General features: G+C 33.8%; 1 protein-coding gene and 1 non-coding gene across 3 annotated transcripts; one reads left to right on the top strand and one right to left on the bottom strand.

Annotated features, from left to right (window-relative positions):
* Positions 1–6,559: 6,559 nt before the first annotated feature.
* TRNAP-AGG lies at positions 6,560–6,631 on the top strand. Its single transcript has one exon. It is a non-coding gene; the product is annotated as a tRNA-Pro (tRNA).
* Positions 6,632–8,854: 2,223 nt separating this feature from the next.
* LOC122029458 (protein NEGATIVE GRAVITROPIC RESPONSE OF ROOTS-like) lies at positions 8,855–14,711 on the bottom strand. 2 transcript variants are annotated; one of them, XM_042588446.1, is made up of 7 exons: positions 14,396–14,711; positions 11,512–11,631; positions 10,726–10,801; positions 9,549–10,087; positions 9,306–9,465; positions 9,169–9,213; positions 8,855–9,078 (listed from the first exon to the last, which is right to left on the bottom strand). In XM_042588446.1, the coding sequence occupies exons 4-6, from the start codon at positions 10,077–10,079 to the stop codon at positions 9,194–9,196; spliced, it is 711 nt and encodes a 236-aa protein (XP_042444380.1). In that variant the 5' UTR covers positions 10,080–10,087; positions 10,726–10,801; positions 11,512–11,631; positions 14,396–14,711; the 3' UTR covers positions 8,855–9,078; positions 9,169–9,193. The 2 variants fall into 2 exon arrangements, with proteins under 2 accessions (XP_042444380.1, XP_042444379.1); XM_042588445.1 differs by lacking the exons at positions 11,512–11,631; positions 14,396–14,711 and adding an exon at positions 10,880–11,416.
* Between the last annotated feature and the right edge of the window lie 6 nt (positions 14,712–14,717).

Genomic DNA, 14,717 nt, shown 5'->3' with positions numbered 1-14,717 from the left:
AAAAGATTTCAATAATTAAAATCTCTCTTTTAAATCTCTTTTATGAATTTCTATAAAAGGAAAGATTTAACAAGATAAAACTCCTTTTATTTTCTTTTATGACCGATCTAAAAAGGAAAATTTTATAATTAAAATCATTCTTTTAAATACTTTTTATGGATCTCAATAAAGGAAAGATTTTAACAAAAAATAAAATTTCCTTGTCTAGTTTATGTGTGGTCGACCCCTTGCTTGGGCACCAAGCAAGTCTTGGCCGGCCCTAGCTTGGACTCCAAGCTTGGCTTGGCCGGCCCCTTGCTTGGACACCAAGCAAGGCTTGGTCGGCCCTAGCTTAGGCGCTTAAGAAGCTGAGCTTTGGGTGGATATAAGACTTTATATAAGATGCTACAATAGGGACCTAGAGGAGGAATTGACTTTGGTCTCCAGATGAGCTCGAGCTTTCCATGTTCGCCCCGAACACCCAACTCAAGTTCATTAATAATAACTCATACCACTAAAGAGTTATTATTGAACTACCACACCATTCCCAAATTATATTATGGGCTCCTTCTTATCATGAATGCGTTAACCTCCCTATATTTAAGATATCGAATGTCTATTAATTAAATGAGTTACTGACACTCACTTAATTAATATCTAGCTCTAAGAGTAGTACCACTCAACTTTATTGTCATGCCAGACTAAGTCCACTTGCAGGGTTTACATGACAATCCTCATGAGCTCCTCAAGAGGACATCATTAACCTAGATAATTAGGACACAGCTTCCTTTTATAATTAACAACACACCATATAAATAATATTATTTCCCAACTTATCGGGCCTATTGATTTAATGAACTAAATTTCACACATTGATAAATTAAAGAAATAAATACTAAATATATGTGTTTGTCATTATATCAAGATTAAGAGTATGCACTTCCATAATAACAGAGGTCCTGTTCTTTTATGCAATCAGTATAAAAGAACAACCTCAAATGGTCCTGCTCAATACACTCAGAGTGTACTAGTGTAATTTTATAGTCAAAATAAACTAATACTAAATCACATTACGACCGTTCCAATGGTTTATCCATATCCATTTTGGTTGTGAGCTAATATTTATAATTTATATCGAACTGATAACATGATCTTCTGTGTGACACCACACTCCATGTTATCTATAATATAAATTAAATGAACAACTATATTTAACATAAATGAAGATATTTGACCAATCATGATTCTTATTTCAAAATACATATTTATACAAAAGCTAGGCTTTTAGTATACATTCTAATAGTTAATTAACATATTTTGTTGTAGTGAAGAATGAACACACTCATGAGAACTAAGTTGCATCAACGAGAGTCCTGGGTGAGATATGTCAATACTTACATAAACGACAGAATAGTTAAAAGACATCGTATATATTGTCAGCCAGTAAACAAACATATCTTCACAAGGAAATGCTCAAAGGGTAAAACACACTTGTCATACACTGGACTCAATTGTTGAATGTTATTGTTGGTTGGTCCTAGGAAGATCGTACCGGTTTCACTGTACAAAAATTTTGTACAAGTGTCGAACCTTTCCTAAACAACCTATTATGTTCTTTAGAAATTAAATTAGGAACCGTAAATGGAACTTAACATTATTGATTCCAAATTTAACTTATCTGTTCTTAATGGTTTAGATTTGGATCGCAAACGATGCTTAACATTATTGATCCAAATCCACCTATGTTATAAATTCAATTAAATATTTATTTCAAAAATTTGCTCTCAGGTCAAACATGGCGAGGCACATGGCCTTCTTGGGTATGGGAGCATCCACCACTGCCTCGACAAAGCCTCTTAACGAAATTCAATATTTAATTTCCTAAAATAACATTAGGTTTAACCAAAAAGAACAATCGAATCACAAGATCGAAAAAATAAAAAAAAACACAACTTCGAATATCTAATTCAAAAATCTAGAATCATTTGCCTCTTGTGTTTGGAATTCATACAAAGAAAAACTAGCATGATGTGGAAAATAATTACTAGTTATACCTTTCTTTGTATACAATGACATCTTGATCTTCTACTGTATTCATCTTCTTATCTCGGGCGTTGTGTGGGCAACTATCTACCGAGATGAGAACCACCCAAGCCCTTCTTCTTCCTCACCAAGTTTCGGCCACCAAAAACTCCTCCAAGGATGTAGAGGTTCGGCCACCACCACCAAGCTCCAAGGGATGTAAGAAACAAAGCCTCCTTTCTCTCCTTTTTCTCCAAGCAATATACGGCCACCTTCTAAGCTCCAAAGGATGAAGAGTTTCGGCCAAGGAGAAGAAAGAAAAAGGAGAAGGGAGAACTAGAAGGGCCGACCACACCACCAAGGAAAAGAGGAGGAGAATAGAATAGAGTTCTTAGCCATGAAGCCACCCCTACCCCCTCTTTTATAATTCTTGGTCTTAGCAAATAAGGAAAAATTAAATAAAATCTTCCTTATTTTCTTTGCCATGAAAAGGAAAATTTAATTAATTAAAACTTATTTCCTTTTCTTAAAACAATATGGCCAGCCACCTCATAATCCCAAACAAGGAAAGTTTTAACAAGAATTAAAACTTCCTAATTTGTTTCCGGAAATTTTAAAATAAAAAATTCTCTAATAATTTATCCCCTTAATGGTTAGTTATAAAAGGAAATATATAAATTAAAATTTCTCTATTAAAATATGTAGATGATTTCCAAAAAGGAAAGTTATCTTTAAAATTAAAATCTCCTTACCATCTACAAATAAGAAAAGATATCAAATCTTTTCTTAATCTTTTGTAGAAACTTATAAAAGAAAATATTTAATTTTAAACTCTCTTTTTAAATCATGAACATGGTTACAAAAAGGGAAAATTTAACAAAATTAAAATCTTCCTTTCAATCTATAAATAAGGAAAGATATCAAATCTTTTCTCAATCTTTTGTAGAAAGCTACAAAAGGAAAAATTTAAATTTTAAACTCTCTTTTAAACCTATGGAATCCACATAAGAAAAATTTAAAAATAAAAATCCTTTTAATTTTCTTAGGGCCGACCACACCATGCTTGGGCTCCAAGCATTGGCTGGCCACATACTTGGCTCATCCTATTGGTCTTGGCCGGCCCCTAGCTTGGGTTCCAAGTTAGCTTGGCCGGCCCCATTAGGATGGGTATAAAGGTGGGTATATTCCAAGCTAGCTTGGCCGACCCCATTAGGATGGGTATAAAGGTGGGTATATATGGGTATAATACTTTATAAATAAGAGACTACGATAGGGACCGAGAGGAAGAATTGGTTTTGGTCTCTCGATGAAATTAAGCTTCCCGTGTTCGCCCCGAACACCCAACTTAATTTCATCAATAATAATTCATACCACTAAAGAATTATTATTGAACTACCGTACAAATCCCAAATTACATTTTGGGCTCCTTCTTATTATGAGTGTGTTAGTCTCCCTGTGTTTAAGATGTCGAATGTCCACTAATTAAATGAGTTACTGACAACTCTCTTTAATTAATATCTTAGTCCAAGAGTAGTACCACTCAACCTTATTGTCGTGTCAGACTAAGTCCACCTAAAGGGTTTAATATGACAATCCTTATGAGCTCCTCTTGGGGACATTATCAACCTAGATTATTATGACACAGTTTCCTTCTATAATTAACAACACACACTATAAGTAATATCATTTCCCAACTTATCGGGCCTATTGATTTATCGAGCTAAATCTTACCCTTTGATAAGTCAAAGAAATAAATACTAAATATATGTGCTTGTTATTATATTAGGATTAAAAGCACGCACTTCCATAATAACTAAAATTTTGTTCTTTTATTAAGTCAGTATAAAAAGAACTTACCTTTACACTTATTAGTCAAGATAAACTAATATCTAATTACACTACGACTATTACAACGGTTTGCTCCTTTCCATATTAGTCGTGAGCTACTGTTTATAATTCATAAAGAACCGATAACATAATCTTTTGTGTGTGACACCACACACCATGTTATCTACAATATAAATTAATTGAACAACTACATTTAACATATAAATGTAGATATTGACCAATATGATTCTTATTTCTAAGTAAATGTTTATACAAAAAGCTAGTCTTTTAGTATACATTTCAACAGTTATTACATACCGTGTTTCCAATCATATGGCGAATTGTTAAAAATGTGAATGGAAAAGAAGGTGGAAAGGAAGGAGACTCCTTTATGTATGAGTGTAGTCTCACATTGGAAGCTTCAATGCACTATGGTTGATTTATATTATTTTACATGTATTGATGTGAACAAATGCATGAGAAGAGACTCTCTCTCATGCATGGGTACGTAGGGGGTGGGGTGCAAATTTGAGATCTGGATTTGCACTAAATCAAGTTGATTCATATGCAAGCACAACTTGCGTGCATCGAATGTCGGATCAATCAAGACAAAATTTGTCCAAGTGAATAAATCAATATTTTACCACCTAAATATTTTTTTTCTACTGGCTCAAGAGTGTAATGGAAGCATTAATCTAAAATTAATAGCCGACATTAAACCCATTAATGATGATTTTGTAATGTCCCGACAATAATGACCGACATTAAACCCATTAATGGCAATTCCGTAATGTCCCGACATTGAATGGTCATAATTCGGTCATTCATTGTAGCCATGGGTGAGCCCTCCTATAAAAGGAGGTTGTGAGCAAGAGTAGAGAGAAGAGAAGCGAAAGCAAAAGCAATAGAATTCCTCCATCTTCGTTCCCCAATTCTTTCCTCTTAGTCGTGCATCCGATTAGCTAAACTATTCATGATAGCACTCGGGTGCATTCTCAGTTCGCCACGAACAACTAATACTTGGTTGTGTGTGTAATTCTGTCATTGTATCTTAGGAAATACAACCCGAGAAAATCATGAAACACAGCCGGAGGTGGAGCGAATATATTTTAAGAAAACTGCGTTGAGCGTAGGCCTCGACATCTCCCTCGGTAAATTCCTTTCCCGACTCGGCAACTCCGACTCCCGTCTCAACTTTTGACTCCCGACTCGACGACTTTACTTTCGGACTCAGCGATACGAATCAACAATATTCCTGACAATCTAGTAGCTTGGCCTGACATTCAAGATTGACGACCTGAGATTATCTGCTTAGGTCATCTCAATATTTAAGTCTGAATTTAATTTATAAATTCAGTATTTTTCACCAAAATCCCCAGCAACAAATTTTCCAACACTATCTTCGGTAAAATTATCCAACGTTCCTTTTTCACTATCTTTGTCAATCTCCGCTTGCTGCTTGATGAGGTACTAATCACAGCCAGCACCCCCCCCCCCCCTCCCCCGGTACTAAATGGATTCCGGAGCCGAGGAGAAGGGTACTAGCCATGAGTAGGAGGATCGATCAGACAACAATTTCGAGGTGAGCTGGTAGGAAACCTCCCAATCTTATTCCTCTTTCCATCCTATGAAGTGATTATTATTTTTTTTTTTTTTCATTCGGGAGGATAATGGAGGTTCTATTGAGCTTGGTGCTATCAGGGTGTTGTTCTTGGTGATCTAGTGACTTCATGCCTCGTGAATGGATTTCAAGATTACTAGTTAGATTCTTTGCGTATTTTTTTCGATGGATTTATGATTCATTCCTTAAGTTTGGTGGAACTAGATATTGATATAAGAGGATTAGTAGATTTTTTATTATTATTTTTGATATATATATTTTTATTTTTTTTATATTTAAAGTATTTTTGATATTTTATATCTTTTTGATAATTTCTTTTTTTTTGTTAATTTGAGTCAATTTAGAATTTTTAGAATTATGAGTCAAAATTTTCCTCTCTTTTAAAATTTCTTTGCTTTCTTTATAAAATATGAATTGTATTAGGATTTTTTTACTAGGGTTAGAATCTAGAATTTATATAAATACTTATATATTTATTTGTGAATCATCCTTTATTTATTAATAAAGTTTGATTTTTTTTTAAGACAAATAACGAACTTCTCTTTATTTTCTTTAAATTTTCTTTTTATCTTCTATTCAATTTCTCCTTCTTATTAATCCGTAAGATAATCATTATCTCATCTGACGTTAAATATATACTTCTAACCGTTATACGGTTGTTTAGGCTTGACTATAGTTATCTATGTTCATTTGGACTTTGTCGATTCCTCTGTTTTTTTTTTCCTTCTTCTTACAATTTGATTATTCAGCGAGATTCTCCGTAGCATCACACAATCACTATAGTAAAAACTACAATATAATCATATTCTCAATTTGCTCATGTTTCATGCTTTCTTCATCAAAATAACTGCTACTTTTGTCCAATGGCTTTTAGTTCAGCAATGAATGGTGTTGACTTCAAATAACATCAAGCTACATGACATTTTTAAACTATTAATAATGTGCTCGTTTATTACCATCTAAAATCGTGTATTCTTTTCATCCTCTAACACGATCACTTGCTTGCTTGTCGGGCGAGATTAGATCTTGATGGTTGGGTGAGATTCGAACAAACTGTCTACTGTTCATGAAAATATCATTTTATGTTTTAAGAAAGCCTTTGTACACCAAGGGCATTTGGTCTAGTGGTATGATTCTCGCTTAGGGTGCGAGAGGTCCCGAGTTCAATTCTCGGAATGCCCCATTAAAAGTTTAGTTTTTAAAATATAAAATGCTGAGTATTTTCAGACATTGATATTTTAAAAAATAGATAAAATATTTTTTTACACTATTTTTACATTGTATATATTTGCAATATTCATGATACAGTCATGTTTTAAGAATATTCAGTAATAAACTTTTAAAAATATAAAATATCAAGAATTTTAGGATATAAATATTTTGATGAATCAAAAATTTATTAGACTCACTTTAAAAACCCAACAGTTTCAAAAAAAATAATGTTTCCTGAAGACACGGTGAATATTAACAGTCTAAAATAATTTTCATAATTAGTAATGCAAATATAATTATCAAACTAAGTTAATATTTGAAGTTGGTGTACTTTAAAACAACTTTAAAACAATTGATACATATTAGTTTCATTGATAACTATGAACCTTATAATATTTTTTATAATTAAATATATATAAAAAAATGTTCAGAAATTAAAATTATTTAAAATTTTGGAGAAAGGCATCATTTTATCTGTATATGTAAATTTCCAAATGAATAAACCTATCTAACCATAATAAATTATCTGCATAGTTTTTTTAATAGGCCAATAATTTATTAAATACAATGGATATTTTGTATAAAGTATATTATCTTTCGTACAGTAGGTTGTTCAAAATTTTCAAAATTGTAATATCTATTTTTTAATTATTTTTCCACTCTTTTGCATTAATAATAATGAATATATAATCATAATAATTAGATAACAATAAGTTGAAACAATAAAATAATTAGGTTGAAATAATAAAATACTTGTTGTTTTTTTTTATAATTGATAGATATGCTCCACCAAATTAACTTCTAAAATATTTGATTCAAACTCTATTTTTTTAGTTGCTCCTCTGAATACTTTATTCCCTCTAAATACTCTACCACTGTTTGTTCCGTGGATGCTGTTTGTTGATGTTCTTAATCCTCAATGAAGTAACATTAAAAAAAACTTTAAGATAAAATACATATAAAAAACTGTTTTTTTTTTCTAGAAATCAAGAAAAATCCTCAAAAAAACATACAAGTTTTCATTAAAAAAAACAGTTTCAGAATATCAGAATCAATAGATCCACATGCATATACTGCTAATCTGAAATTTTAAGGCAAGCAAATGTATGTTTCTGCTACATGAAGTCGAATTAAGACTACAAGGTCTCAAACTTTTTACCTGATCATGGATGGCAGTAACTCGATCTTTGCACCCAAATCCTACTTCATCTGCACCCAAGAAGGTTGTTTGATTATGCAGTAGTTCATCTGCATCTGTCTGTGGAAGTTAAGTCAGGGCTGATTAATATACCCTGGACTCTGGTGATTTGCAAAGCAAATATTTACAAGTACCTTGATCATTTAACAGAAGCACTCAGGTAATGTGTTCTCTGATCATTCTCTGAAGCTCTTCTGGCCACGTTTATGAGGTTTCCAGCTCCTTTATCTTCTTCAGTCAAGCAATTGTAAGAACAGAATCACAGTATACAGTATAACTTATAAATACACACTAAATGTGTGTGTATTTTGTAATTGTATACAAATTTACACCGGGACAAAGAATCATATATTAGTTGTGTCTTGTCAATCCACAAATAATTTAGTTTTAATTGAATCTATTTAACAAATATATTGAATCAAATTTATTTTTAATTTTAATCCACACAACTAGATTAGTTAGGCATGCTGATGGATGTACCCAAGCAAACCTTAGATAGCCCGGATCCAACAAAGAACAAGTAGAGGCTATCTGACTTGGTGCCTACTTCCAAGTTTGCACTCCTTGAGCCAGGCATGTACATGATTAGACTATGTCAGACATGGAAAGGGTTAAAATATGCTGACGATGACTTCGACCTATTGACTCAGCCCATTGCCACCTCTGTTATAGAAACGGGCTTACAATGTGGTGTGGACCCTGGAAGGTTATAACACTTGCCTATCATTGTCTTCAATTGAAGGGCTGGTCTATACCACTGGTTCTAAACACTTATCTGGCTGGAGCTGTGTACATTAAGTCATCAACAGCCATAACAAAAAGATAGTACCATGAACAATAAGATCAAAACTATCAAATAATATAAGCGCAACTACTTTGCTAGAGCATAGAGTATCAGAAAAAAGAAAGACACTCTGATAGAAGCATATCTTACAAGCTTCTTTACTAATTCTCAACTCCCTTTAGGTATGCACAACTGATGACTCTTCAAACGATGCACAGAATATTCAAAGAAATGCATTGCAGAAATCACCAATTAATTATACGAATTGTGCATTTTGTTCAGAATCACACTCATATATGTCATTGAGAAGCTGCAGTCCCAATAACGAATCATTCGTTGCTTATTCAGTGCAACATTTGAGTTTTTTCTTCTCCTCATCAGGTTCCAATCTTTCCAATGCACATAGCTGTCTTTCCATTGCATACCTGCACAAACCTGTGTAGAAGGTTCGCTCGTATTATATACAAAATTTTTTTAGGCTTTTGAAGAACATCAAATTTGCAGTGTCATCTTATGCAAACTTACCAAGTTCATCTTCAAGAATTGGTTGCTAGATTTCGAGAACAATAACTGGAGGCAAGGTAAACACAATCAATCCATGAATACACTTTTAAAAAATTAAAACATGAAGAAAACATTGTAGCAGTGATGGTCGAACTCACACTCTGAATCTGTTTTGACCCATTTTGATTTAGCTTTCTTCCTACACTCCTCTTCCTCTTTGTGTACTTGCTCTTTTTGTTTATTCTTTAGATATTTCTTTGATGAAATTGGAGCAGAACAGTGCTGGCAAATTGCCTTTGAGAGAATTCCTCTTAAGATCTATTCATTCAATTTGTGCTCAGTTGTCTGTATCAAAAAACAAGCAAAAAAAAGAAAAGAAAAAATGATGCATGAAAACATACTTTGTCCATCCTCGACTCAATTACGGGATCTCTTAAGCTTGGAGCTGGTGCAAAGCCACTGCCACACATAAACATCTTCTTCAGAAGAAAGGGAATAGATTTTTTCTTAATGGTGGTGTGGTTACCCAACAACACATCTTTCAGTTTGTATAGTATGAGCTTGGTGATTGGTGACAGATCACCACTGTTTTCATTCTCCAATGACTCAAATTTTGCACTAACAGTCCTGGCCACCTCCAAGCTTGACGGACAATTTAGGAATCTGTTCAATGGCAAATTGGCTCTATCTTCTTCGCCCATCCCCAATCCAACATTAGTCTTGGACTTGGACTTGTGTGAGAATAGCTTTTTTAGTTCCTTTTGTAATTTGTTAGCGTCTTCAACGGTGAAATCAGATAATTTGTCTGAGGAATCCAGGTTCTGAGGCTGGTCATCTTGCTGAGGTTCTTCCTTCAACTCATTATCCCCAAGTGTGCCAATTGCAAGCAATGCATGCGGTATGCCATTATGTTCTTTTAGATCATCAGGCATAGAATTATCTGAAGAACATGTTAGTGCATATGAATTTTTCTCTCAACAATGCAATGAGATGGTTTGATCGATGTTTTACTACATTTTCAACTAAAATTTCTCAGAAAAACATTACAAAAGTCAAATCTATCAGTTGGGCATCTTTAACAGTTTAATTGACTGTTAAAATTATGTTCACCTAATAATACAAGCCATAGAAGTTGAGTAATGATCCATTACTCAAAGGTTGTTCTTCGATTATTTAGTCACTCAGTAATGATCCATTTGTGCAATATCAAAGGTTGTCTTGCACTATCTTGTGGTTTGTCCACATTCATACATGCCTAAATCAGCTTAATCATGAGGGATGTTATACCATAATACTATAAATATAGTCATTTCTTAACATCTCAAACCTTTAGGATAAGTGATAACAATTCAAATATTTAACAATGTTCAAGAATGCAGCATTTTCAAATTTGTGCTTCACCCACTATTGTTGCAAATAAATACGAAAAGTGCATCTAAAGATTGAACTCCTACATATCATAGCAGCACATGTATTTCTACATTTTACAGGAATATAATTAAAAGGATGCAAGATTTAGTAGCCAATCGAAGAAAATTAAGTAGCACATTTTTCCTGAGAGATGTAAGCATCACTTACAATGGACTGAGCACGTTCCTGCATCAAATCTCTTCTCCTGCCTTCCGTTGAACTTGTTTTGCACCCAGCTGAAGATCTAAATCCAAGAAATAACATCAAACAAGGATTCTTGAAGGGGAACTCAAAACTAGTTCAAGTGTTTTATGTTCCTTACTCCCATGGCTCTAATCTAACCAGACACAAAGAACCCCTTGAGGATCTCTTAGCCAATGAAATTAGACTCGAAAGCCTGCCTTGTTCTTGTCGAAGAATGCAAAACTATGAATGCACCACACTTCAGTGGATAAAATGGAAGAAAAGAAAGCCAGTTCTCAGAAATATGGATTTGAGCTAATAGGCAGCGAGGACGGTTAAATAAAGTGTTAAAAGAATTATATAGTAGCAGATGGCAAATCCCCATTTCTTATTAGGAATAGTTTAAGGTCCGATTCCCTAGAGTGAATACTTCAGCCCTTGAAGCTACTTTTTAGCCTTCTAGGTTGCTGCACCCTTCTCTCAGAAGTCAAATAACCATAAAAACAAAAATTCCCTGCAGATATATCTCTAAGCAATAAATCCAAATTGTCCATTTGGGCTCTAAACAATCAATTGTTATTCTGGTATTCTGGAAAATTTCACCCATTATCGAAAATGGATTAAAAAAAATATTCCTAAATTTGCTACCATACTAGCAACAATAAAATGAAGGAAAAAAATTGACGGAAGCATTTTGATTTGAGCCAGAACTAACTTGGAGTGCATGCCAAAGATGTTGATTACTGTAAAGTACTCTAAACGGATTTTTACCTCAACGATTGATCAATGTGTTGATAATTGATATAAGTCAGCTCTAATGCTGTGCAGCTCATGCTTGAGGCCAAAACTGGTACCGATACTTTAGTCCTTGGTTGGACCACCCACCAATACCTGAAATTATTGGTGAAATGAAATGAATGTGATTGTATTTTCCCTAAGAATCTGAGCTTGAGCTCAATTTAAATATCTGGAGAAAAAACATCTTGTTTTTCACAGTTTTCAAAAAATGATTTAAAAAAGTGTATGCGATCAGTATACTTTCTGGTGCATATGCACTAAGACAATACATATGAGCCCCTTGTTTTATATATATATATATATAAAATTAAAACCAGAAATTAAAGCTGATAGTTATAGATTAATAATGTGCAAGCAACCTGTGTCTGAATGCTTGAGAAAATCCAAACTACACGATACAAAAAAACAAACCTATGTAAACTAATAAATATAATGTCTTTATAAATATAGTTTTATCTATTAATCCTTTATTTTGTTCATCTGTCATATTGAGATTATATTAAAGAATATTTATAATATTATTCTCATCTAGTTCATTCATAAATATATTAAATTTGGTTGAAGTAAAAATCAATATCATTAGAGCAAGTCAATTGAAGATTAAGGCTGTGTTTACTTGGATGGAAATTCAAGAGGGTGAGAGAAGGGGGAAGAAAGGCTCACAAAAGTACATACGAAGCTCCATCATTATGTACATTATTATATCACTTTTCTTTTCCCCCTGGTGTCTTACATCCAAGTAAACTGACTCTAGAGAAATATGTAACATTTATATATGTGATGTGGTGAATCTCATGCATATGCATAGACATCCTATTATCTGATGCATGACTCGGTTCGAGACAATGTTCAGGAGAATGCGGAAATAATCTTATCTCATAGGTATCTGCACTCTTATTTTGCTTCTTACCTCACAAAACCTGCCAATATCATGCCAAGGAAACCAATATAGCACATGAAGATTTCAAACAATCTACCTCAACACTTTTAACTCTTCTAAACCTGCTCCTATCTTGGCTATTACAATTTCATAGCAAACATCAACGATTTTGCATATGCATGTAATTAGGTATCAAGCCACTGATAATTGTGCTAGGCTTCTATACAATGGTTTAGTGATTTAGACTTCCCAAGATATCATTCAACAAACTCATTTAGTTACAGGAATGATAAGGACCAAATTGCAGCTTAAAAAACAATTTTATGATGAATATCTTCAGCAAATTTGTCATGTCAAACTTGTATGTGACACTAGATCTAAAAAAATGTACCATTTCTAGATATACAACAAACTGCATGTTTCTAAACCAATAGATCCAGTACTAAGTTCCCTAAACCTTATACGCCTATGAGAATTTGGATATCAATTCATAGAAATAATTGACTTCGATAGAGGCCAACATGGACTCAGTACTAGTCAGTTTGATCACACCACTTAGTAAAGTAGAGTCAACCTAAATTTAAGTTTTCCATTTTTATTATAAATTATATAAAATATATATAATTGACATATGGGCTCAATAAATGACTCAATGGTGCAGTCCTGAGCTTTGATAGTATATAGCTATATAGCTACTACTTAGTTAGATCTGCCAGATTAAGATATATTATCCTTCCCCGGCTCTATAAGCATGGGGCCAGAACAACACTGGCTTATATTTGTCACTCCGCTACTGATGCTATCAAACAATATGAAACTTTATCCTTCTTTTTGAGTCCACGTACGTCCATCCATATTAATCAATCAAACTTTACAGAGGACAGAATTCATAATAAAAATAATATTACTTTCGGATTAATGCTTAATCACGAGGTTAGCGCTATCCAGATTAGGGCTGCAAACGAATCGAGCCGGCTCGCGAGCTTTTCGAGCCGGCTCGAAAAATATTCGATTCGTATTCGAATTTATCGAATTCGAGCCGAACTCGAACATGTTCGAACTTTTTTTCGAGCCGAACTCGAGCCCAAATTATATTGTTCGAGCCGCTCGCGAGCCGTTCACGAGCCTTAATATTTATTAATATAAGTTAAATATATATTAAATAAATAAATTTCGAGCCTTTCGAACCTATTTTCGAGTTATAATTCGAATAGTTCGCGAACATGTTCGAATATTTCGAGCCGAATTCGAACTCGAACCCTAATTCGAACCGAACTCGAACCAAACATTTTAAATTTTTCGAGCTTCGAATCGAGCTCGAGCTCGAATACACTTATTTCGAGCCGAATTCGAGCCTTAAATTTTTCAGCATATTCGGCTCGATTCGATTCGTTTACACCCCTAATCCAGATGCTTGTTCTGACACGTTTATGATGTTTAGACCACAGAAGGGGTCCAGTTAGAGGAATCTTAAAAGGTGCATAAAAAATGAACAAGCATGATCAGCTGACTAAGAGTTTGAACAGGGCCACTTTAAAAATCTATGCGTTGTTAATTAGTCGCAGGGATTACGAGGATCAATTAAGGAGACAATACTCGAAGGTTCTGAGGTTTAGAAAAGTAAACACGCAAGAATTGCAAATGGTAAAAAAAAAAAAAAGTTCTCGAGCCAAAAAAAAAAAAAAGTCTTGCATAGTGTTCTTGAGATGTTCATAACAACAAAGCGTCAATCTTTTGGATATTTAGATATAGATAATAAGGATAGATTCCCAAGGAAGACTTATAAATTATTTGTACAATAATAAAAACCAATCTGAATATCTAGATTGACCTCTTCTAAATTCCTTTGGATGATTAATCATCCAATGGAAATAATCAAATCTTGAGAACACAAGTCAAGAATATACAATAAACTTCGAGAAAAGTCCAAGTGAAGAAACAAATAGATTATTAGAGCACTGATCGAAGCAAGGGTACCTTTTTTGGGGAAGGAGTGAAGGAACTGCTCTCCCATGTGGTTCAAAAGGTAATATACATCGTGCACTCCTGCAGTCAGGGCTTCTCGTCCATTTTCTCGAGATGCATGATGTTGAATGAAGAATGTGATGGAGAATATGCCACAGGCTGAGGCTTGCTCTGCATGAGTTTTAGGGCGCAGGAAAAGAAAAGCTATTTGACACTGCAGCTTGCTCGCCATGAGTTTTAGGGTTCCAGCATACCTGCTTTGAGAATAAAGAAGATATTTTTCCAAAATGGAAAGATTGCAATTGGGATTTGCGCACACACCATCTAATTTTGT

The sequence above is a fragment of the Zingiber officinale genome, chromosome 10B (assembly GCF_018446385.1).
Source record: "Zingiber officinale cultivar Zhangliang chromosome 10B, Zo_v1.1, whole genome shotgun sequence".
Lineage (NCBI taxonomy): Eukaryota > Viridiplantae > Streptophyta > Magnoliopsida > Zingiberales > Zingiberaceae > Zingiber > Zingiber officinale.
This window is presented reverse-complemented; position numbering and strand designations above follow the sequence as displayed.